Consider the following 24,721-nt stretch of genomic DNA (forward strand, 5'->3'; position numbering starts at 1 on the left):
CTGGAGACTCCAACAGCCTTTTTAATAATCCTTTCGATTGAAATGTGGTTTCTTCTCCATTCACCCGGAGGAATCCCGGTACTCAGGGGCCTGTGCAGCTCCCTCTGTCTCCAGGGATTCCTCCGACCAGCCCGTGGCTCCTCTGAACAGGACCAGGTCTGTCTGGGCGTCTTCTCGGCCCCACGCTGTTTGCTTGGCCACTGGAGGAGGAATTTTCCACCGCGAGCCTTCCCCCCCCCCCGGGGAGAGAGCGGCTTTGTTCTCGTCTTGCTTTATAGACACAGGTGGAAGTGGGTCACATGCACCTTGTGTTTTTATAATCGAGGAAACAGTGAAGCATCTTTAAGAGGAGGAAAACCTGTGGCTCTCACATGGTGCTTGACACCAGAATGACTACAGCGAGGGCAGGTGGTTTTATTTTGAAGCCAAAACGCTTCACGCTACTTATCTAAGAGCCTAAAGTGTGATCTTCAGTGTTTTATTTTGAAACTCCAGGGCTGTGTCTTAGAAGTTCGGATGCAACCTGACGTCAAATTAGTTTTGACAACCCAATGTCCCTCAGGGATCATGGCCTGTCAATGACATCTATAAATAGCCCTGTTCCATCACCTCGACGCAGCAATGCAGTCGATCGCCCGCCTCGCCCGGCTGCCTGTGACGCTGCAGCACACACAAAGCAGAGCGTGTGAGCCGAGCCACTATCACGCCACCTAAACAAAAATAACCCGGTGCTGCTGAACTGTTTTTAAACTTTACAAGTCAAATAAAGTCCGGCCGGCTTCACAGGACTCGCGTGATCCTCTTAAACATACGCTGGACCGGTCTGAGTTCATCTGCAGGCCTGACCCGAGCTGGATGAATGACTGTATCGTGGTCCTATCAAATGTCCTGTTTGGGGACAGGCAGAACAAAGTGTCCCAACACAAGCAGGACATGTTGCTCTGCAGCTGAACGCTCCATCAGGCGCGTCAGCTCCTCACCTGCATTCATCAAACCTTTAGGAAATGTATTCCTATAAAGTGAGGGATGTGGCTCAATGCATTATCCAATTACACTTTGGGATGGATCTGGTTCAGTGCACGAATCCAGGAACTGTTTGATCACTTTCTTTAAGAGGCATATTTCAACATTTCCACCACGGAGCTTGAAAAAGTGTGGGCTTTGCACTTTTACCTGAGATCCCAAACTTCACTTAAAGCAGTCCTGTAGCTAATGAATCGTTCTGTGCAAAGAGGAAACTTTGCACACGCTTCAGTCACAGACTCACTTCTCTCCTACAGCTGTAATGAACTTTTTTTTGCAACTTTAAGTGCTCGTCTTCCTTCCTTCCTCTCCGGCCTCCCCGACCCTGATGATGCGATGGGCTTCTCCTTCTTCTTGTGGCTCCAGTCGAAGCAGCTGCTTCATTTCACCGGATCAAACGCTGCAGCTCCGGCCCGACGCTCCTCGCCTCTTTGATGTTTGCTTTGTGCAGGATAGAAAAGCAGCTCACATCTTTAACAGGCTTAGAAAACCTGCCCCCTGCAAACAGACACCTAATATGCTCTGGGGTTGAGAGTGAGAGCCTGTAGCTCACCGCTGCACTGAAGAGGAAGATGAGTTAATAGGCTTGTGTTACTGTCCTACATCCAAGGAGACTCCAAACATAGCTGCACTTCCACGGAGCTATGGTGTGAGATGCCACAGTCCGGGCACAGAACCTGCAGAGCAAGACGTTCGGAGTGTAAACATATTTCATTATCGCTGAGTCTGTGAGGACGTGTGTGTGAACTGTAAGTCTCAGTTTCATGTTCACAGACAAACAACAAATCGTTTTACACTAAGTTGTTATCTTCAATGTGTCAGTGAGGAAATACGTTACATGTACATTATGCATTTATTGCTTTAAGTGTCTAGTGAAAGTGCAGGACACTAATTTAAAACCTTAGAGAAATACGAGAGAGACTAAAAGTTGTGATAGTAATATAACAGTAGATTTGTTGTGTTTTTAAGTAAAAGTACGAATAAATACACAAAAGTGTTCTCGAGTGTAAGTAAAAGTAACACATCAACTTTTCTACTTGTGTAAAAGTAGGTAAGTAGTTGCTGAGTGGATCTTATTCCTTAATGTAATGTTATTACAACTACACAATTACAACACCATGATGAAGAGCATTGCATTAGGCAACAGGCTCCTCATTACATTACATTACATTTAGAAAAGTGCTTACTTGTACTCAATTAAAAAAGTTATTTCTGTACTTTTACTTGAGTCAAATGTTTGAGTCCTTCCTCCACCACATGGTTTCTGTGACAGGATCAAAGTTTACGACAAACATCAGACCCGGAGAAGCTTCAGGGGAAACGTCTCTCCTGAAGTAGGGAATCAAACCCACGGCTGAGTGCTCTCCACCCACGTGACGGCAGGAGGCCTTGAATGGTTCAGTCATGAGAGCGGAGGAGCTCTGAGCTCAGTCATGGGAACAGAGCCCCGGTGCAGACGGCCGAGCGTCTCCTGATGTTACAGAATCATATGACACAGGCCGAGACATGGGAGACGTACAGTCACCGGCATTCCTGACCTCACTTTATCCTCCACTCTGTCTATATCAACACAGACACACACACACACACACACATATTTTCTGCTCATGAGAACCATAGAACCAGTGCATTCCTGTGCAGAGTCACATGAGAGGAATTAGTCTGATATCCGAGGAGTTGCATAATGCTGTGTTAAATCTGCAGCCGCTCGGCCTGTAACCTTTATTTGCTTTATTTACTCTCATACAGACGCATGGGACCACGAAGAGGGACTGGAACACACAGAGCAGCAGGATATCACGCTGATTTATTAATCAAGATGTTATTTTAGGGTTTGACAGCTGACATGTGACCTTTGACCTCTGAAAGACGACTCCTGCAACGATTTCATTAATTTTTAAAAGAGTAATCAAGAGGACCAACTTTATTTGTAAGACCTTTTATAGAATTACTTTCTTTGTCCCTACGTTGCACAGAAACACTGGAGTTAATAGAAGTGATGTGAGGCTGTGAGGCGGCATTCACAAAAACCAGTTGAATGTGTCACTGCATGTTTTGCTTCTGTCGTGTGAGAGATGAACACATTCAATCTGAGGCAGAGGAGTAGATGTCAGCTCTTGGGCGGATCCTCTGCTTCTCCCAGCAGCTGGCAGCCGCTGCCCCGTGGGATTAAACATCCTCTGGGTGCGTAATTGGGATTATCTGAGCCTCAGCTCCGTGATTCTGCACAAATAATCTGGAGACAAAAACCATCATTCTGAAGAAAAAGCAAGGACGCACAGTGAGGATCGTGCACAGAGGGATTTCACAGGCTGCACGCTCACGTAATCTGATTTCATGAATGAGTTAATTGATGAATGGACGGGGGGGGGGTGTCGGACAGGAAGAGCAAGCTGGTTTATTCTGTGTGTGTGTTTGATTACATTACATTTGATTACAGTTCCTCACAGATAGGGAATGGAAAATATATTTGAAAAGGTTAACTGAGACGCATCAAACTGATATTACACAGAAATAAAACTGGTCTTTATTATTTTTGAATGTTCTCTGTCGTTAGTATTAAACCATATTATACGAGTAGATTAGATTATGATTGTGTTTATATGCAAAAAGCAAGGAAAGTTATTTATAATCAAGTTTATGGTTCAACTGTAAAATGATTGAGCCTCAATTATGTTTCTTTGTCAGAGGGTATTAATAACGACATCTCAGTATTTTCTTTTGAATATATTTCTTTTTAGATTCATCGATATCTCAGATATTGAGCTTGATAACATTTAGTTAATTTTCAGGCTCCAGCTCATTACGTCACTGGTCATCAACCGTCACTGAACCTCTGACCCTAGCGTCATGTGGTTTTCTGTTCATGTAGCCCCGGAGCAGAGCCCTTATCCTCAGTGTGTGATGTTAAACATTAAAGCTGGAGGAGGAGTGCATGTGTCCAGGGGGTCAAGCTGGTTTCAGATGTTCTGTGATGGTGTGTTAGAACATAAGGAGCGCTTCCTGTAGCTGTTGTGTGTTTGTATTTGCTATAATCAGAGAGATTTCAAACTCTAATTGCATCTGCTGCAGAACATGAGGATTTGCCACAGGGAGACGGATGAAATGAAGGTTGAATGAGAGACTTCATTTGAGTTCCTGGCGACAGGAGGACAGAGGCTCGTGATGGAAACCGTGTGAGCGCGTTAACTCGTGACCGACGAGGTCTCAGGAAACAAACGTTCTCACACACAAACATTTACTGAAGGTCAATGCTTGTAGAGCCACCTGACTCTGAAGGTCATCACTCTGGCAGTCTCCAAAGGGTAAAACATTCCCCAGTCGGGATATTCTTCATGGGACCACCTAACCGCACATGCCTGAGGACTCGACTGGGTATCAAACCGCCACGTTCTCCTGAGTCACGTTGCATAAGACTTTCCCGAGGGAAGAGAATCAATCCCAGAGCTGCAGGGCCCCAGTGTTATGTCTTTCTGTTATAGTTCAGTGGCCAGTCTGGTCTCACAACACAAGATGCCTCCTTGTGTTGTTGTTTTCCCGACTCCCTGTATCTCAGCACCTGCCTCTATCAGGCTCACATGAGATAACACACGTTCCCTGTGTGACCAACACATTTCAGCCACACTGGACCACAGTTAACGACTCGTGCTTTACTCAGACTATTTGTCTTTCCAGTTTTATATCTGTAAACAGCCAAACAAACAAACTGTCCTGAAACGCTGCCTGTCCCCAACAGCAGCTGGAGGAGCAGGGACACACAAACAAGCTGTGGGATAAAAAAACACCCAGACGCACCAAACTGTAAGATTACAGCTCTGATTTGTACCGACTGTTCTCAGCAAACCGACACAGTCTGTACTGATGCTGCAGAATTTCAAGCCGATCTCTTTGCGGCACAGGAAAGCTTAATGGAATCGAGGTTCCAGGGCCACATGTGCGGGTTCCCCTCGGGGGCCAGTGTGGGTCACTGTCGATTCCCGTAGAGACTTCACACGTGAGCCGAGCGGTTCCCAGCAGCACCGGGGACGACTTGGAGATCGCCTCCTGCAGATAGGCTTTTTTCTTTGGGTCGGACTCAAGTGTGTCGGGCTAATTATGGCAGCTTCAGACATCTGGTGCATTTCTGACGGACTCCTGCTGAACACAGGTCACTAAGAGACAGCAGCTTGTTTTTGAATCTGTGTTCTCGGCTGTTTTCTGCTCATAAAGTCACACAGTCAATTTACAGTTCAGACACAAAAACACATCATTAGACGTCTGCTTCAGTTATTGAATTCAACTGGGTTTTCAGATGAATCCCCAATTTTATTCAAGTTACAGGGATGTTTTGTTTCATTCGCCTTTTAAATCCATCACAGCCCCTTCACCTGTGGGACTCTGCCCGTCTCCTGATGTGGGAGCAGAAGGCAGGAGTCGGCTGGGTGATGAGGGCGGATGCAGTTGAACTCGGACTAGCAGAGGATCCTGTGGGATTTGGGCGACAGATAATACACTTAAACACAGATCCCTGCTGCCGCGCCCCTCTTTTCTCAATGAGAGCTTTAGTCACTGAGCCTGCTGGTGGGGGGGGGGGGGGGGGGGGGGACTGTGGTGGAAAATTCCACCCGTGTGTCCACAGAGCAGTTTTTTAAACATGTGATGAACGACACTGATCTGAAAGACGAAGCTTTGGATTCATCAGTCGATCTGTGTGCAGACCCTCACCCACTAGTCATGAGCTTTGGGAATAACACCAGAATAAAACTAGAATAATTCAGAGTTGTAATGGTTGTGATACAACATGTGACCACAGCTCACCTGGCCGCGCCTCATGCTGCTTTGGGCCGTTTGCCAACACGTCCAGAATAACCTGCGCCTCAGCCAGCAGGGTAATGGGATTGAGTCCGGTTGGAGAGCAGAGGCTTGATGGTGAGTTCCCGGCCTTTTCACCCGTCAGACGCCTCGTCTGGTTTTTACTAAGACGACTGAAGTGAATCAATGAGACGCAACTTTACAGGCTGCAGGGAAGGAAGTCGTAAAACTAAATCCTTTCACAATAAAATGCGGTTATGTACCGTACACTTTTCCCCCATGACAACAGACTCTATATCCCACTGATGTGTGTCAGTTTGTTCATTTTAAAGTTTGGTTTTGATCCGTTATTCAATGCTTTGAAAAATGAGGTGAAACGCCAGCTGAGACTGTCTCACGATTGGTTGAGCTCATGAACAGGCAGGATCTCGATATCAATAAGTGGAGATGCATGCTCCACTGTTATTCCCAGTGTACGTGCACAACCAGTGGATCCAGTGGCAGCCACTGGTGCAATGCCAGCAGTAACTTCAGCAGCTCACTTACAGTAGGAACAGGACGCACAGTGTCTCCGGTAATCAGGACCTTTTTTTCTGTGAGTGAGGGAAATGTTAAGTAAGATAATCTGATAAGGTCATTGATGCATTTAGACTTGTGGAGCGCCCCCCCCCTTGTCCCTACAACATGTGTTCAAGGATTAAATCTATCAGAGGAAAGAAATGCCCCTCATAATGGATTATCCCGGGGGGAGCCCCTGAGCACTGTTCCTGAGTGGGCGCCATTAAACCGTGGCTAACTCGACTCCCGGCAGGAGACCCAGTGACCCGGTGGGTTCGGCTTGGAACGACTCCCTCAGGTAGACCCGAGGAACACACGACCAATCACGAGCTGCGACAGGCGGATCGGCGTGTTCCAATCTGGGCCTCCTCCCTCCAACCCGGCCTGCTGTCAAGCTGCTTGAGCTCAGCCCCCCCGCCTCGGCCTGCCTCCTCACATCTACTTCACAATTACAGCCGGTCTGAGGGCGTCCTAATCACTGCAGCCGTGGAATCAGGCCTCAGATCTGCTCCCGTGTTTTCTCGACTGAATTCTCCAGGCCTGCTGCTGCTGCTGCCCTGACGACGGGCACGTGAGCAAAATTGGACTGGAAATATAAAAAGAGGAATGTTCTAAGGTGTGAACCACAGTTAAGTTAAAGGCTTCCTGGAGCACCAGTGGACTCTCCCTCCCCACCAGTTAAAACCACCAGACCGGCTGGATTCCAAGAGGAGAAGGAAGCAGCCAGTGTGACATAAGAGAACAAACATGAATCTGAAGTCGCTTCTTGAAATCTGTGAGGACAGGAAGCAAAGTGACCCATTGTTCTAACATTTCAATCAGCTCCAAACATCACGTTGTCATTTCAAACTCCATTTGACATGTTCGGGAAATGTGCACGAGGGGGAAACAGCTTCCTGCTCTTATAAAGCTCTCTGATTAACTTGTATAATATATGTTATGTTTTAAATTTATATATTTATCACATTCACGTTTAAGAGACGGATATTTACGAGCGTGGGAAAATTGGTGCAGAACCAAATAAAATTAATCTGGATCTTGTGAATTTAGATGTGATTTCATAAGGGGCCCCCCGGGGCCTGGGTGGAGGTATGAACAAACTGAGTCTATTCATTCCTCTTTCCGCTCCATTAATGAAAACTCTCCCTGGAGGCCGCGCTGCTGTCCCGGCCAGAAAGCGAATAAAGCTCCACGTGCAGTGGATTCATTAAGTGAAGTGAAAAGGCTCTTCTCTGGTTTCTGAGTGTTTTTCCATCCGTCACTTTCACCACAATGTTCCCTGATTGGAAAAAAACACAACGTGCCGACCTCCATTGTGGCTCATTGTAAATACTTGATGTGTGTCCCTGTCATTGGGACAGCCTGGATTTCACAGGGACACCAGAACAGCAGTAAAACGTGATAACATAAGTTCAATCGCCTCCTTGTGAGAGGAGATCTGTCCAGGCATTGTGAAATGTGTTTGATCAGGTCAAGTGCAGATCATAAAAACACTCTTATCACCCAGTTATTGCTTCACTTTGTCAAGCACCTTTTGTACAAAACATGTCCCTGCGTCTCGAGCACCAGGAACAAAGTATTTTTTGATCTGCCTGTACTGTAAACACGCGTGAGTAACCAGTTTCCCAGCACTGTGGGTTGTGAAATCCCATCACAGCGTGCAGAGGCCAGTGTGAAGCGTCCTGCTGAGTAATGCTGCACAAGGTCTCACTTGCAGGACACGTTACTCTGAGATAAGGGCCCTTAAGCTCCCTGACTCCAGCTGAACGGACACCGGCTGCGTGGCATTCAGTCGTGTTCCAGGTGGTCCGAGCAAACGGGCTGATATGAGGCCAGGAGGTGAGCCAGACTGGGAGAAGGTGCAGGATCATGGAGCTGGGACACCGTGTCGTGTGATAAGGTTATTAGAGATGGATCTGGTGTCTTTAAAGACCCGGGATTTTAGCCTGAAACTGTGCCGTTGAGAGAAAAAAGAGATGAGAAGAGCTGGAGGAACTGGGGCATGGATGTGGTGTTTAGGGGGGAGGGGGGCAAAACAGCTGAGATGCTGAGTCAGAGTTCGGAGGGAACATCCAGCTTCGTGTCCTCGGAGTTAAGAGGCTGACTCAGTCTGCAGAGCACTGGGGAAATGGTGCCCTGGACAACTTCTTAGTGGGTGATCCATCTCCTGAATTACTACCTCATAGCTAAAGCACCTGGATGCACTTTGTCCAAGTTTCCCAAGAGACAGGAACACCGATTTTAAAAACCTTTCCCTAAGATGGGGGACCTTCAACTCTGGGATGTTCCATCCGTCAATTGAAGTTAATGTTTTGCAAACACAAAGTTTGACTTTTAACTCACACAAGCAAATCTTCCTTATATAAACTTTTAGCGGCTCACCCAGTAGTATTAGATTTCAAGATTTCAAGAATATTGTTGATTTAAGTGGAATTAAGTCGTAATTTTATGAGAAAAACGTCATAACGTTTCAAGAATAAAAAACAAACAATAAGCAGCAGAACCTGTGCTCAACCTCTACTCTTTTTCCAATTTTGTTGTTGGTTAAGATACGCAGAATTAAAGATAACCTCACAGTCGACCACTACCAAACATTTCCTCCTCCACAAAGATCTTCATTCTCATATATTTATGACTTTGTTGTTCTAATATCATGACTTTTTTCTCATGATGTTACGATTTTATGACATTAGCCTAAAAAATATGAGAAACAGTGGCTCCAACACTAAAGACATCTTGACTTGGGTTGACTGAAACTCTTGAACGTTAACTATAAGTTACGAGCGAGCTGCAGCAGATACAAGACGAGGCCCTGATTCCATCATGGCTACACTCCGCCCTCCCGTCGAGCACGAGGAGTGGAGCTGTCATTTAGTCAAACAGGCATCAGGTGAAAAGGATTATGTGCTCATTAAACCCGGAGCCCCGAGTCCAGCCTCAAACCTGAGGCCTTCACAAAATACCCTCTCAGGTCACTGCCCGGTGGCGTGAGAGCTGCTGGGAGGTGGTGGACCAGCTGGAGCCTGAGCTGCACCCCAGTGTCTCACCCACTGATGCTGCAACCAAACCAAACTGGGGGGGGCCGGCCACTTAAGATTAAATTCAGACAGAGCTCGTTGATCAGTTTTTATACAAATGGTTTAACAGAAATAGTTAAAAGTCAAATCTGCAGATGTCATCCCGGGGTCATGATTTAAAGACTCTAATGATTAATTGGTGATGAATGATAATTGTCTGAGCTCCACGACATGTTGGCATCTCATCAGAGCTCAGAGCCGCCGGTCAGCTGACAGCCGGATGCAGCACATGCACAGAAAGGCATTATTCACATGCCGGCTCTGCATGTGAATAATGCCTCTTACATAACTGATACTTTTAGTCTGTAGTTTTACAGAAACAAACCCTCTGCATGTATGTGGTGCTGCCGGATTTACACAGAGCGTCTATTCTCTTATCCGGCCAATCCTCTGGAGTTTGATTCAGTTTGAGTTACAGTCATGTCTTTATTTTATTGTTATTGTTTTTACATTAAACTGTATGAGAATGTATATAAACATAGGAAGAGAATACTTTTGATGAGAGCTGCAAAGATAAATGTTCTTAGATGTTAAACTGTGTTGCCTAGTCAGGACTTTAGAAACACCCCTACCCCTGCAACCTGGGGGAAAGATGCATTCTGGGTAAGGAAAGAACCCCTTTTAGTTTTGAATCATTGTTTGTTGCGAGAAAAGGTATTTGTTAAACATTTGACCCCCCCTAAACATAAAGGCTTTGACCCTCGGTGACGCTTCCTCTTGAGTCATTTCCAATATGAATGTAAAAGTCGATTTCTGTGATCGTGGTCACTGAGCTCTTTTAAGATCTCTGGCCAGAGGCTGAAATGTGATTAACTGATTGTTCAAGTCGGGGAAATCATTTCAAGCTTTGCCAGATCTGAGCTGCTCTGCCTGTGATTGGTATTGAACAGACAATGTTGTACAAAGCCAAACAGACTCTGTCAGGATTAATCCTGGGACATGTCTGAAACAGGATTATTCAATTATGCTCCGTCGACATGGTATTTTGTTCGGTGAAGACTTTGATAAAAAAGTTTTTCCTATATTTATATATTCAGAGGAGCAGTGATGCTGACTCTGGGCTCTTGATTTAACCCAACTTCCTGTTAGACTCTGTGTTCATACAGAAAAACAGAGTAAGTGCAACAACAGCTCATGTTTTTGTCCAAACACAGATTTCCATGTGGAGGCCGAGCGGTGTCAGCCGGTCGAGAGGTCAGCGTCACTTCAGGGAGACAAAGCCCAACAGTGCTTGTGTGTGGTTGGTATTGTTGTACGGCAATTCAGTCTGAGTCACCGACCACGAGCGTCCTCCTCGTGGACGCTCCAGAGCTGCCCACGCCCACGGGCAACGGCTGTCCACTGGGTTATGAAAGACGTCCCACATAAAAATGTTCTGTGGCGGGGGCTGGAAAGACGTTTTCAAACTATTAATCGTTTTTTTCTTTTATTGAAAAATCCCTTATAAGGTTTCCATTCAGAAAAAATGAATTTGCTTTATGAAACCTGTCACAAAATATTTGAAAAATAAAGTGACATCTCCCAACAACATAATAAATAATCAGTCTTTACTTGATATGAAGGTTCAATGTGGGGGAATAAAGTTTTTCATTGTTCTGAGCACAAGTACCTGATATTGTGTGTCCTGTTTAGGACTTCATGCTAAAGGTGTAGATTTATTTGTACTATGTAAGTTGTGAAATAAATGATAACTCTTCATACACAGGGCCTGCAAAGGAACCCACATATTATCGTTAGCCTTTTCTTAAAACCATTATTAAAAATATTATAGTTTATGTCCTTTGTGTCACAGTATTTTGCCCAATCTTTAATAAACCCAACTTGTTTGCTCTCTTGTAAAGAAAGGTGTAGTTTCTGTATTGGATAGTGTTGTATTAGTTTTAAATCATTTTATTGCCATCATCTATTTTCGTGCCACTTCTCTTTTTATTTATAAAAAAGGAAAAACGTCAAATTTCCTACAGAAGACTCAAAATCCAGGTCACGCATTTGGCAGCCATTGTTTATTCGTTACTGCCCCCTGCAGGACAACTTGTGTCCCTGCAGTACCAGAGGCTGCAGCTTCAGGACCATGTTCCTCAGGCCTATAGTTTAATAAAGATGTGGATTTTTGGTTAATGTATTTAAAATAAAATTGTGCTCATGATGGAAACGGTTCAATACATATTATTAAAAACAAAAAGTGTAGAATAGATGTCTTGTTTTCAGGTATATGTTCTTATTTATTAATGTATGTATTCATTCATTATTTTTTTTATGCAAAGTAAAGGACAAAAAATAACTTTACCTTAAAAACTATCATTGACTAACACTAGGTGGCAGTGTCGCGAAAACCACAGGGTCCCAAGAATACGTTCCCGGATCTGCAGCTTCCGGTATTGCAGGCCTAGTTGGTTAAGTACGTCACATCCGGGCTAGTGTTTCACTTTCCCCTGGAGCCGCTGATCGTTGAGGCTCGTCTGGTGAATCTTCTTCCATCTAACTTCAATTCAAAGTAGATAAAGTTTCTGATTCTCTTAATTGTTTCAGGAGCAAAGTGATTTATCGCGATGGAGGATTGTTGTCGCGTGAAAGTGTTTTTAAAGTTTTGAAGTTGAAACGTGGCCTCGGTGTCACAAACATGGAGGATCTGTTTCTAACTGTTTGTTTCTCCTCTTGTTTGTTCCGTTTACAGACTGAAGACGAGGGATGCGTCGGTTTCAATGATGAACAGGTGAGACTGAGTTCACCTCCATCTTATTTATCATGTTAACAGTAATAAGACGCAATTAATACATGATTAATAACCTCCTAACGTTGAAGGAGGAAATAACTTAATAATCAGGGTCTGGTAACTCGAATTAAATCAAAGTCAAGGTTTTATCTTAGACACACAACGTTCCACCTTAGAAGTAAAGGATTATAAGTTTCTCAGCAGGGATCTTTAATGTACGGTGGCCTAGAGAGCTCAACACGTGCAATTTAGGAAAACCACTTCATCAATTCGATCCCAATCAATGGCAATAAAACACAATTCTGATAAGTTGCTTATGCAGAGTTAATACGTGTAACACAATTCAACTTGTAAAGAAACAATAATTAAAAATATGTACATTGTAAACAAGTATGTACATTGTAAACAATATAATCTGTGAAGTAGTATCAGACCTAAATGTGTGACTGATGTGCACATTTGTAGTTTGGGAGTTTTGTCCATATTGTTTGCTCCTAATCAGAGGATTTCTGTGTAGGCTATTGTTTGTTCACTTCCTGCAGGTTTTTGTGTAGTTAAGCAGTTTTGTGTTAAGCTGTGCAGACCTTTTCCAGCGAGACCCAGCCTGCAGTGGCTCTGTTCTTTCCTATTGTGTCTGCTAGAGAGACTTGAGGCCGTTTGAGGCCCTGCTGTGTTTCTCCATGGCGGGGTTATAGGTAGATCTCAGACACACTGTCCACTCTGTGCTGTGGAAAGTAATACATCTTGGGAGGATTCTAAAATCTATTCTGTTTATGAAGAGACCTCAGCTTGGGTGATAAACTTCCTGAATGGCAACTATAGCAAACTGTGACTTTTACTTTAACTAGAATATCTGGACTAAACGAAAAATGTTGTTTTAACAGAAGTCCAGAAATGAAGCCAGGCCGTGTTCTACCCCGACCTCCTGACTGACGTCTGGTCCTCATGTCTGAGTTTGACTGAACTGAAAAATGCAGGTTTGTGAAAATGTGAAACAGCTTTAACAGTGCAGACCTTTTCCAGCGAGACCCAGCCTGCAGTGGCTCTGTTCTTTCCTATTGTGTCTGCTAGAAAGACATGAGGCCGTTTGAGGCCCTGCTGTGTTTCTCCATGGCGGGGTTATAGGTAGATCTCAGACACACTGTCCACTCTGTTAGTTATTATGACTGAATTGTGAGTCTGCTTAGTGTTTTATTGAAAATATCATCAAACCGTAAAGGGTTAATTGTGCCATGAAAGAATTTCGGCTAAAACAAGTTAAAAAATGTTTAGAAGACATCTTTTGATATTGATCTGCATTTCAATCTGTTTTATAAATGAAAACATCTTGTGCTTTCTTTAAAGAAAGTCGCACAAACAAGTATTAACCTGATAAAATCTCTATAAACAGATTCTGTTTGTGAAGAGATCTTCAGTTTGTGTGATACACTTCCTGAATCACACATAAAGCAAACTGACTTTTTAGTTTAACTAGATTATCTGGACTAAACAAAGTAAACTGTTTTAACAGAACTGCAGAAATGAAGCCAGGCCGTGTTCTCCCCCGACCTCTTGACTGACGTCTGGTCCTCATGTCCGAGTTTGACTGAACTGGAAAATGCAGGTTTGTGAACATGGGATAAAAGGCTGTAAATGTGCAGACCTTTTCCAGCGAGACCCAGCCTACAGTGGCTCTGTTCTTTCCTATTGCGTCTGCTAGAGAGACATGAGGCCGTTTGAGGCCCTGCTGTGTTTCTCCATGGCGGGGTTATAGGTAGATCTCAGACACTGTTATTATGATGATAATAAACCTGATCTAATCTCTATAAATGTATATCGTTTGTGAAGAGACCTGTTAGGGTTAGACCTTCAGCTTATGTGATAAACTTCATGACTGGCACATAAAGCAAGCTCTGACTTTTCAATTTCACTTCATAAAAATGACTGGACTAAACTAAGTAAACTGTTGTTTTAACAGAAGTGCAGAAATGAATCCAGGCCGTGTTCTACCCCGACCTCCTGACTGACGTCTGGTCCTCATGTTGGAGTTTGACTGAACTGGAAAAATGCAGGTTTGTGTTTTGTGAACGTGACACGTATGGGAAACGGGGTTAACGGCGATAGACGTAAAGGAACTACTTTCTGTCAACTACCCCCGTAATAAACATTAACAGCTGAGAGCAGTTCTGAACTTGTAAACAGGAACAAATCACATTCTCATAGTCTCAGGTTATCAGCTGCTCATCTCTCCACGTGTTAAAGTGAACCAGTAGCTCCTGTGCAGACCTTTTCCAGCGAGACCCAGCCTGCAGTGGCTCTGTTCTTTCCTATTGCGTCTGCTAGAGAGAGATGAGGCCGTTTGAGGCCCTGCTGTGTTTCTCCATGGCGGGGTTATAGGTAAACCTCAGACACACTGTCCACTCTGTGCTGTGGAAAGCATCGGTATCATCCCACTTCTCTGTGACTTCATTATAACAGACCGCTTCAGTCTGATGTTCCTCCACTGTCAAACTGAACTTGTACAACAAGCTGTGAAATGTGAATTTCTCTTTCTCCCCTCAGGTGTTCAGGACCTTCTGGATTTGCTACAGAAGATGGTGACTCAGTGATGTCAGGACTCTGAGGTGCAGGAAACACAAGGTCAGTACGTAAGAAAACATTGTTAGTGAGTCTCAGTTAAAGAGCTGATGTCAGACATAAAGTTTAATATGTGACCAGTGTTGTAGATCTAAGAGCACAAACAAATCTATTAGCAATAAATTTAAATAAGTGACCTTTTTCTGTTCTATTTTCTGCACAGGAAGTGAAACACAGAAGTATCCAGAGCTGCGGCTGGTCAACCTGTGGACGTCTCTGTTCAGGACACATTTACATGATGTCACAGATTGTATAACAATGTATATCTGTCATTTCCCTGCTGAGGATCAAACCTGCAGTTTCTTTATGCTTTAAATGAGCAATGCACCAGAGAACCACTGAGTGAAGAACTAATGAGGAGCAAAGAGGGTCGAGATGTGACGACCACTGAAATGAAATCTGTGTCAAGACAATACACAAACTGTCCTACAATAAAAGAGGTTTTCTAACTGTTGCCTTTTGTTGCTTGAGTGTTTATTTGTTCATGAAAATCTGCTGAAATAAAATGTTGGTTTTTAAATCGAAGCAATAGTTTATCAGAGGGTTTTTAGGTCACAGACAACATGCACACTTTCCACAAACCTTATAGTGGATGTGAGTTATTGATGTGCATTAATTAAGGTTATCAACAATCCATACAAAGTTATCTTGTAGATTTACTGTCCTCGTCCTGCTTCCACTGAGCGTCAGTCAGATAATAAACACCCTGACGTTGTCCTGTGGTTAACGTGGGGAACCAGTTTCCCTACTGGGATGTTTCATGCTGGAATGAGGAACCCTTCTGTGCCTCACACACCTCCGCACGTTTTTCTCACAGCAATTTATTTTCAAATGGTGTGATACTGGTCCAGATCCAGGTGGGGGCGCTGTTGTACCACATGTACACAGACCAGGTATGAACTCCACTGGGTCATTCTAGTTTTTTTATTATTAAATATTGAAGGGGTTTCCTCTGACAGTATAATCATCAGTACTGATATTAATTTACAATGTGACTGACTTCGTGTTATTATATTGAAGATTGAATAGTGAGCCTGAAGCGGATGTGACGTTGTCACCATGTTACTTTCACTTTGACCAGCCCTGCAGCGAGACACTGACCAGAAGGGATCAAGTGAAGTGAGTGAGTGACACGTTCATTGTGTGTCCGTCCAGTGTGTGCTTGTCACATGTGTGCACCGTGTGTCCGTCTGCTCGTTAAAAACACACATCGACGTGTTTAACTCTCAGATCGACTCGCTGCTGCTTTTTCGACAGTTTTTTGGAGACTCCTGATTTGTTGAACATCGATTTGTGTGATTTGTGTAGATCAAGTTAGTTTTGTTTTTTCGTAGGGGGGGGTATATATACGCATTTCCGGTCAGCCCGCGAATCGGTTACCTTGTATCTGTTCAGTGTGTAGAGGTTTGGCGGGAAATTATGATGGTCTCACAAGTGACTGACCTACGCAAGCATATAGCCCCGCCCCCACATTTCTCTCTCTCTCTCTCTCTGTCTCTCCCTCTCCCTCTCTCTCTCCCTCTCTCTCCCTCTGTCTGTTGAGACACAATCGACAAATGTGTAAGTACATAATTCAAAAAACAATCACAGTGGATGGGTTCCGGGGAAATTGAAACTCCTGAAGAACTGCAGGAGGAATCCAAAGTATGGGAAGCATATTATATATAATATATAATAACATATGTGCTCATTTATATCATATAACTTATTTTTCATGAGAGCCACGGTTTTCACAAAGCCTCACTTTCGCTTTCTGTTTGCAGCCCGGAGACTCCACATGTGTCATGCACAAGGTGAAGAAGAGGAGCAGGGGACGAAGGTGACGGTCTCCTGTCTTCATCTCTGAGGAGGGTGAGTCACCGAGCACAGGACAGGATGGAGACATGAGGAAATGTGGTTTGATAACATCTAGGTTTATTTCTGTGAAGTTTTAAGCTGCAAACTAAAGTAACATTTAAAGTGATAGTTGAAGCAATCTGATTGGATGGATAGATAGATGGATAGAATTTGAGGGAAAGGAAATAGATGGATAGATCCTCTCATTGTACAAAAAACTAAACCTGAACATCTCAAATACATCATGTCTCTTTTCTTCAGTTGAAAGAAAAAACCAGAAACATTAAAGAGAAGCAGATTTTCCTGAGGTAATCAAACACATCATCACACATTCTTCACCTTCGACCTCATCAGGTTGATGCTTCACTTGAACCAGTCTCTTCAGAGTCTCTTCTCTCCTCAGATGGATTTCCCCGTGGAGGCGACGGTCCATCTGGAGGATTTCCGAGATGACACGAAGGTTCGAGAGCTCCTCCGGTCACATGACTTCCAGGTGACAGATCTGAGCAGAGACCGGGTTCGTGTCAAGGGTTCGTTTCTGAAGCTCAAAGCTGTAAAGGTCCGTTTGGAGCAACTCCAGCAGAACCAGACCGAGGCCCCCCCGCGCCCGGCCTCACCCTTCTCCTCTGGAGCGAGCTCCAGACCGGACCCCGATGTCCGCCCTAAATCGGCTGGCGTCAGAGGCAGGTTAGATTCCCGTGGCGGGCCACTGCACGCTCACCCTTCCTCCCCCCACACCTCTGCACCCAGGGTGTCAGACCCGCCCCGCACTCATCAGAACTCTTCACCGCTCAGAGCTGCTGCCTCTCCAGGAGCCCATGAGGCGTTCAGGCCCAGGAGTGAGGTGCTCCATGTGGACGCAGATGTGTTCAGGTACGCAGAGCAGGTCAGGAAAAAAGAGTTTGACATGATCCTGGAGAATCACAGCGTCAAAATGAGCGTGGACCAAGTTTATGATAGCACCGAGGTCACGTTACTGGGGAGGAATGCAAGGATGGCTGCCGGCAAACTGCAGAGCATCTTCAATGATCTCAGCACATCACTGCGCACTCAGGAAGTTCCTCTGAGGGACATGGATTGGGAAGGCAAGGCTTTCTTAGAAAAGATTCGCCGGGGGAATAACGTTATAGACTCTGTGCTCGTGTATGAGATGAGGGACAGACTCCACCTCATCGGGTCCTCCACCAGGAGCTTCGAGGTGAAGCAGAAGCTGCTGGGGAGGTCGGTGGAGCCGTCGGGACGAGCAGGGAGGACGCTGGACAGAAGCTCCGGGAGGAGGAGCAGCTCCCTGCCACCAGTCAACAGACAGAGCACAGACACAGGCGGTGTCGATTATTCTTCTCCTGTTGGAGCTGCAGGTTACTCCCCCTCGAATTACCAGGATGATAAACAGGAAGGGGCCAAACCCGTGAGGGCGGCGGGAGCTCGTCCTCGAAGTGGAGCCTCAAACAGACGGAGCTCCTCCGTGTCGCGTCTAAAAGGACGAGAAGAAAAACCTCCTGACGTCGCTCTAGAGACGGTTAAAAGAAGTAAACCTCCCAGCATCAAGCAGGCGCTCATCACGCTCAATCGAAGGCTCAAATGCAAGAAATGAGGAATCTGATGTCACTGAAAGTTAATACAAATATTTCCCCAAAAGCCCCAGAGTTAAATGAACATCAGAGGATTTCACTAAATGTTTTTGATAAGAATCCAGACCAAAACACCAAAATGCACTCAACACACACGTTCCTGACTGTTCTGTTTTATACCCTGGACCTACACTGATCAGAATGGGCTGGACTGAAATGTCAATACAAGAGTAGTAAGTGTGGTTTAGAGCTCTTCTTTTACCTGTGGCTATACACAGCACATCAGTGTACAGGATCTTCATTAGATGGAATTCCAATCAGCCAGTTCTCTTTTAAATAAAAGCAACATGTTGATCTGTGAGTCAGACTAAAGTAGTCTACTTTGTGTAGGAAAAGTTTCAGATTTTTGACTTTTAACTCCACTGATGTCATAATTTTCCTTATACTATGACATTAGAATTTTAAATCAGTGTTCAATATTCCATTTGTATTAGTTTTAGTTCATTTTTCTGCTCCTGACACGTCTGTTTATCTTGTGTTTGTCGACACTGCAGTTGATTTACTCTGAATGAATTCACGAGCTGAGTGGATGAGATGTAAATGATGCTAATTACACAAATGACCACTGAAGCATCATGACGCCTCTTTGACTGTTAATTAAATGTGATAATAAAAAACAAATCTCTTAATCTCCATGTCTTTGCTCTCGGCCATAATTACATCGTGCATCTGGGGCTGTTGTCAGAGTGCGATGTTTCGTGTTATTTACGATGTCCCACATTTACAAAATGAACGACGCGATAAGTTACATCTGACATCTCCCTGCCGAACCTTTGATACAGTACAATTCAGTTTGTTGTAAGATTCCATGTTTCAAGAGGTAAACCTGAAAACTGGTGTTTTAAAATCTCCTGCCATGTGGTTGTTAAAAGCTTTGAGCATCCCCCCCTCTGCACGGCCCTGAACCTGATACTTCTCCTTTCGATGTTGTTACTGTTACGCCTGAGTCCAACGTCTAGATGGAGACAGTTACACAACAACAACACTTCTTACATAGTAAACAACTTTAGATATAGAGATCAGGTTTGTGTTTTTCTGGAAATACATGTTTCAGTTTGATGGGGAAATTCCCTTTACTCATACTATCCCAATCGATTCTTGAATGAGTTGACGACTCCAGTTATGACTCCGAGGTTTTTTCTTTTAGTAGAAAACCCGAATCAACATGATGAGGAACACGAGTTTACAGCTGTGGTTCCCCCTCGTAGTGTTTTCTGGTTTTTGTTGCCAGGTTATTTCAAAACTTGGCATAAAAGTCAAATGGGCGGAAGGATGAGATTAACAAGAAGCTAAAAGAGGGGAAGCTTGAGGATAAAGGTCCATTTAACTGCTTGAAAAATTAAATAAACAACTTTAACCGTTAAACATTGACTAGAAATCGCGGTTAATGTTTCTCAGTGTTTAAATACCAGTGGATTCTTTGAGTTCTGCTCAGTTGCCAGTTCGTTTGAGCCTTTTTCTTCAATTTTGCCATTTCAAAGTTGAGCTGCAAAATTCATTCTAGTAACCTACAAATTATAATTGGTCTTTAAGCTTCATTTACCAACTTCCCCAGATCTATCGTTCTATCCATCTCTCTCTCTCTCTCTCTCTCTCTCTCTCTCTCTCTCAGACTATCTTTCTTTATCTCTCTATCTTCCCATCTCTATCCATCTGTCAAGCTCTATCACTCTATTGCTCAATGGCTCTATTACTATCATTCTGTTGGTCTATCTAATATACTCTGTCTGTCACTGTGTCGCTCTGTCGCTTCTTCTGTGTATCGCTCTATCACATTATCATTCAACTCTCACTCTATTGCTTTATTTATCACGCTTTCATTCTATCGCTCTGTCACTTTGTTACTCTGTCGCTCTGTCCATCCATATTTTATTCCCCAAATTATACAATAAGCAAGATTCATGTGTTTTTGTCATGTTGTGTTGGATGCTAATCTGGAAAGTGATCTGAAAGGCTCTTGTAAAAGTTCACAACTCAGGGGCAAAGGTCAAAGGTCTCACACACACAACCACACAACCACACGTACACACACACACACACAGTTTCATCACTGCTGAGCATTTTCTTTTCGGGCTCCAGCCTCCGATTGGCTGGGAACCTCTGGTTTGGAGAGCAAACCCTGAGGGACACGTCGCCCTGCCAGAGCGGAGTCTAGAGAGGAAATGCCACGATCCTTCCCAGGAGATAAAGGCCTCACATACCCAGGGTGCACTGCTGCGGCCTGGCAGCGCACGTCGACCTGAGGGAAGCAGAGATGCTCGAGGAGAGCGACGCCTCGCAGCGAGAGTCGCTCTCTGCTCGGTTTTGTGGCAGGAAGAGGATGCAGAAGTGATGTGTGCTCTCAAAGATAGCCTGCTTCTTTTTATATGAGTGGCAGGATGACGTGCTGCAGCATGTAGACCACAGCTCTGTGGGACTTGACTAAGCCCGGCCTAAACTCCACGCCCACAGCACACACAGACCATACTTCTTCTCTTTCTTCCTCATTCAGCTGCTCTCCGTTCCTCTGCGTCTCGTCCTGTTATTTACTTCAGTGTGTGAGTCGAGCCGGTTCCGGGCGAGGCATGGCGGCGCTGGAGGGTCTGGAGTTCGGGAAGTCGGACTTCGTGCTCCTGGACGAGGTGACGATGGAGCAGTTTCTGGAGAACCTGAAGCTGAGGTAAGGCCTGAGAGGAGGAGGGTGGAGGAAGCCGGGTGTCAGACATGTCAGAGTTTCACACTTCACAAGAGCCTGAAGGAAAACTTTGTATTTCTTCAGGTTTTTTGTTGAATTTAGCTTCAAAATAGCTGCGAATTAAATGAATAATATCCCATCTGTGTCTGAGACTCTTAAATAACTTTTCTATGGACCCTTGCATCATCTTTTGGAACCATGTGACTTTGGCTAAAACCGGTCAGAGTTGATACGTTTTGTATCCAGACAGTTTAAACCAGTCTCACTTCCTCGTGTGTTTCACGGAGCCGGATTCAGGTCCTCACTTCAAACTGTGTGAAAACCCCCAAATGTCAAACAGAATGAATGATCTTCAGATTCAGAGAATAAAAATCCCACTTCCTCAGCTGACATGTGCAGAGGACGGCCCCCAAATTAACATCTGTCACATCTGTCACATCTGTCATGTCTGTCACATCTGTCACATCTGTCATGTCTGTCACATCTGTCAAGGAGGTTCAAGGAGGTTATGTTTTCACCCATGTCTGTTGGTTGGTTAGATTGTTTGTAATGAAGATTACACCACATAGACTTCCATTAAACCTGATATAAGGAATCAGTATGGGTCAAGAACCCTTTAAAGTTTGCTGCAAATAACACACATAACAACACATATTTGCATTTTGGGAAATTTCTTCACAAATATTATAAATATCTTTATGCAAAGAATCAGGAATGTGTCGAGAATGTGTTACTCCGGCTGCGCCTCCATCGGTTGGTGCTTAATGTTTGTGTCTCACAGCTTCATCGGACGCATCCGCCCAGTTATTTATAGTGCTCCTCAATCTGACAGCTGTTAATTGAAGTAACAGGTTTGTTCGGTTGTTTAGCAGGAAGGAGACTGGGGGGGTCACTTCTCTATTTCTCTCTCACCAACACCAAATCGAACTCTGAGAAAACCAAAATCGTTGTGTGAAATCAGTATTTCTGGTTTCGGGGATGATTTCAAACATCTGAAGAAGCTTTCACGATCTTTCCAGTGACTTCAGGACCTTCAGGAATCAAATAATCTGGGATACTGAGGTCTCATTGACCCGACATCTGTTACTCTAGCGTTTCATTTAGCAGATCAATTAACCCCAATGACACCACATTTTGACTCCTCCCAGTTCTAAGAAAAACCTCACAAGAGGTTACACAAACCGGCGACGCCCCTTTGAACCACAAGTTTCATTTCCTGCCCTCACACTTGTGTCACTTCCTGTCAGCTACACATGAGATAGGTGCAAGGTCTTTTATGGAACGTTTATCTCGAGGGTTGTTTCGTGGGAAAAGTACTCTTGTGAATAAATTAAATATCTTTTTATAGCATATATATCTATCTTTATCCTTACTCACCATGAACGTGTCATTTGTAATCCCTCGTCTGTGTGCGTAGGTTTGATAAGGGACGTATCTACACCTACATCGGAGAAGTGGTGGTCTCCGTCAACCCTTACAGACAAATGGACATTTATGGCAAAGAAACCATCGATGCGTACCGAGGCCGGGAGCTGTATGAAAACCCCCCCCACCTGTACGCCGTGTCCGACGCCGCCTACAAGGCCATGAAGAGGAGAGCCAAGGACACCTGCATCGTCATATCAGGTCACAACACGTCCTCCCTTTAATTAATTCAGATTACAAGCAACACCAGCTCGAGCTTTCTTCACAAGAGACACTGGAATGCAGCTGTGAGAGTGTGTGTGTGTGTGTGTTATGTGTTCTGTTCTTCAGGTGAAAGCGGGGCAGGGAAAACAGAAGCCAGTAAATACATCATGCAGTATATAGCCGCCATCACGAACCCGAGCCAGAGGGTGGAGGTGGAGAGGTGAGAGCTGCAGTGATCTGAAGGTCGTGAGAAACGTGACCTTAGATACGATTCATTAGAGAAATATAAACGTGGCTCCAGACGGGATTTAATCTCAAGTCCATCGCAAATAAATAACTGGATCATGAGAATTGGATGTTGTCATAAATCATTTCTTCTCCTCTGTTTCCCCCCCCTCCTCTCGGCTGTTTCTCACATGTTTCCATCAACGGCCGTGCGATGCCTCAGCGTGAAGAATGTGCTGCTCAAGTCCAACTGCGTGCTGGAGGCCTTCGGGAACGCCAAGACCAATCGCAACGACAACTCCAGCCGCTTCGGCAAGTACATGGACATCAACTTCAACTTCAACGGAGATCCCACCGGAGGGCACATCAACAACTACCTGCTGGAGAAGGTGAGGGGGGGGGGGGGGGGGGGGTCCAACAGACACCCTAACGAGTCCACCTCTACAGAAAAGTGCAGCTTATTTAGTTTTTAAATTACATCTTTGAATGTTTCACGAGGTGATGACAAAGAGGTGTGAGGGAACATCCATGAATAGACGTGTCTGTGAAGTCGGGGGGGCGGGGGCGTGTGGATGAATGGCTCACCTGGGGCCACTCGATGCTGCTCTATCTATTCTCTCTGCCGAGGAGCCGTCTGGCACCCTGAGCCCGTGTGAATGATGGAGCCAGGCAGAAATAACCAAACTGCTTCTAAGCTCTGTCGTTCTCTGGACGGAGGTTTTTGATTCAGTGTTTGTCTTGAAGGGAGAAAACGACTGACATGTAAAAGCAGCTGGTGTTGATTCTGAAGGCTGGATCGATGGGTTGTTCCTATTTCTGCAGAGAAACAGTTTTTTATATTTAGTTTATTTATTTAGTAATTTTCTCAATTCAGGGAAGTTACTTTGGGTGGCACCAGTTGCATTTTGAGTTTAGCGTTGCTTTCCATTTTTATTTAAAACTTGCTTTAGTGTTCTGAAACTCTGAGCAGGAAGCTGTATATCATTCATATCTGTGTGTGTGTGTTTGTGTGTGTGTGTGTGTGTGTGTGTGTGTTTGTGTGTGTGTGTGTTTGTGCAAAATAACTCAAAAAGACTTGGATGGATTTATACCATACGTGATGAGTAAATGATTTGTGTATCACCATTTGATTAACTTTGGGAGTTCATAGGTCAAAGGTCAAAGGTCAATAATAAAAACAGATTTCCCTCAGATCAGAAAGATAATCCCCCATCATATGATGTCCTGCATTTATTTAGTTACTTCTGCTTCCTATAGGATTATAGGCATGAGCTGAATTTGATATAGATTGAGAAATAAGATATGATCATGTTGTAGGAATGGTGTCAATCACGTTATATCATTATTAAAAGGCATTTTCAGAATATAAAAGATTGGGTTTTATAAAGCACGTTATGCACCACCCCTCAGATTCTTCTTCATTTGACCACTGAGCTCCCACAGCTGTTACTTTCTCCTGTGAGCGACGTGACTCAGTTGAACTCTCACTCTTTAAGGTTTCCTGGAAACTGTCGTTAGAAAAGCTAGAACACCACTTAACTCTGGTCTTTATCTAATTCTCTAAACCGTGTGACCTAACGATGGATGTTTGATCTACTGCCTTAATCTGTTTTTCCTGTTAAAGTCCAGGGTGGTGCAGCAGCAGGAGGGGGAGAGGAACTTCCACTCCTTTTACCAGGTAGAGTCTCATCAAACTTTTTCATTTCTTTGTCCAAACAAAAGACACGAGGACCGAACCTCACTGGTCCCTCACTGGTCCCTCACGTGTCCCTCAACGGTCCCTCACTGGTCCCTCACTGGTCCCTCACTGGTCCCTCACTGGTTTATCTGTTGTAATTGTGTAGTTACTACGTGGAGGCTCAGATGAAATGCTGGAGTCCTTTCACCTGCAGAAGGATCCTGCTGCTTACACCTACACCAAAGCAGGCGTTGCAACAGCTGTGAGTCT

The 24,721-nt window shown here is 44.5% G+C and overlaps 2 protein-coding genes, 1 long non-coding RNA gene and 4 other non-coding genes across 9 annotated transcripts in view; all 7 read left to right on the plus strand.

Annotated features, from left to right (window-relative positions):
- Nucleotides 1-11,851: 11,851 nt before the first annotated feature.
- Nucleotides 11,852-15,232, plus strand: LOC133972857 (uncharacterized). Its single transcript, XR_009924488.1, has 7 exons — nt 11,852-11,943; nt 12,124-12,162; nt 13,047-13,139; nt 13,673-13,765; nt 14,120-14,213; nt 14,704-14,781; nt 14,942-15,232. It is a non-coding gene; the product is annotated as an uncharacterized LOC133972857 (long non-coding RNA).
- Nucleotides 12,739-12,874, plus strand: LOC133973018 (small nucleolar RNA SNORA9). Its single transcript, XR_009924509.1, has one exon. It is a non-coding gene; the product is annotated as a small nucleolar RNA SNORA9 (small nucleolar RNA).
- LOC133973019 (small nucleolar RNA SNORA9) lies at nt 13,169-13,304 on the plus strand. The gene has a single exon (XR_009924510.1). It is a non-coding gene; the product is annotated as a small nucleolar RNA SNORA9 (small nucleolar RNA).
- LOC133973023 (small nucleolar RNA SNORA9) lies at nt 13,797-13,932 on the plus strand. Its single transcript, XR_009924512.1, has one exon. It is a non-coding gene; the product is annotated as a small nucleolar RNA SNORA9 (small nucleolar RNA).
- LOC133973017 (small nucleolar RNA SNORA9) lies at nt 14,420-14,555 on the plus strand. The gene has a single exon (XR_009924508.1). It is a non-coding gene; the product is annotated as a small nucleolar RNA SNORA9 (small nucleolar RNA).
- Nucleotides 15,233-15,858: 626 nt separating the features above from the next.
- Nucleotides 15,859-18,880, plus strand: si:dkey-154b15.1 (uncharacterized). Of its 3 annotated transcripts, none has more exons than XM_062410615.1 (4): nt 15,859-15,897; nt 16,542-16,629; nt 16,876-16,922; nt 17,018-18,880. In XM_062410615.1, exon 4 carries the CDS (start codon nt 17,018-17,020, stop codon nt 18,206-18,208), a length of 1,191 nt encoding a protein of 396 aa, XP_062266599.1. In that variant the 5' UTR covers nt 15,859-15,897; nt 16,542-16,629; nt 16,876-16,922; the 3' UTR covers nt 18,209-18,880. The 3 variants fall into 3 exon arrangements, with proteins under 3 accessions (XP_062266599.1, XP_062266598.1, XP_062266597.1); XM_062410614.1 differs by having other exon boundaries at nt 15,862-15,901; XM_062410613.1 differs by lacking the exon at nt 15,859-15,897 and adding an exon at nt 16,271-16,422.
- A 1,864-nt stretch (nt 18,881-20,744) lies between these two features.
- The window catches only part of myo1g (myosin IG), a 29,824-nt gene continuing 25,847 nt past the window's right edge, over nt 20,745-24,721 (plus strand). The window contains exons 1-6 of the mRNA XM_062410402.1: nt 20,745-20,904; nt 22,337-22,545; nt 22,675-22,768; nt 22,997-23,162; nt 24,398-24,451; nt 24,618-24,713. Coding sequence (XP_062266386.1) covers nt 20,810-20,904; nt 22,337-22,545; nt 22,675-22,768; nt 22,997-23,162; nt 24,398-24,451; nt 24,618-24,713 — 714 coding nt within the window. The 5' untranslated portion in view covers nt 20,745-20,809. The remainder of the gene's footprint in view (nt 20,905-22,336; nt 22,546-22,674; nt 22,769-22,996; nt 23,163-24,397; nt 24,452-24,617; nt 24,714-24,721) is intronic.

The sequence above is a fragment of the Platichthys flesus genome, chromosome 17, assembly GCF_949316205.1.
Source record: "Platichthys flesus chromosome 17, fPlaFle2.1, whole genome shotgun sequence".
Lineage (NCBI taxonomy): Eukaryota > Metazoa > Chordata > Actinopteri > Pleuronectiformes > Pleuronectidae > Platichthys > Platichthys flesus.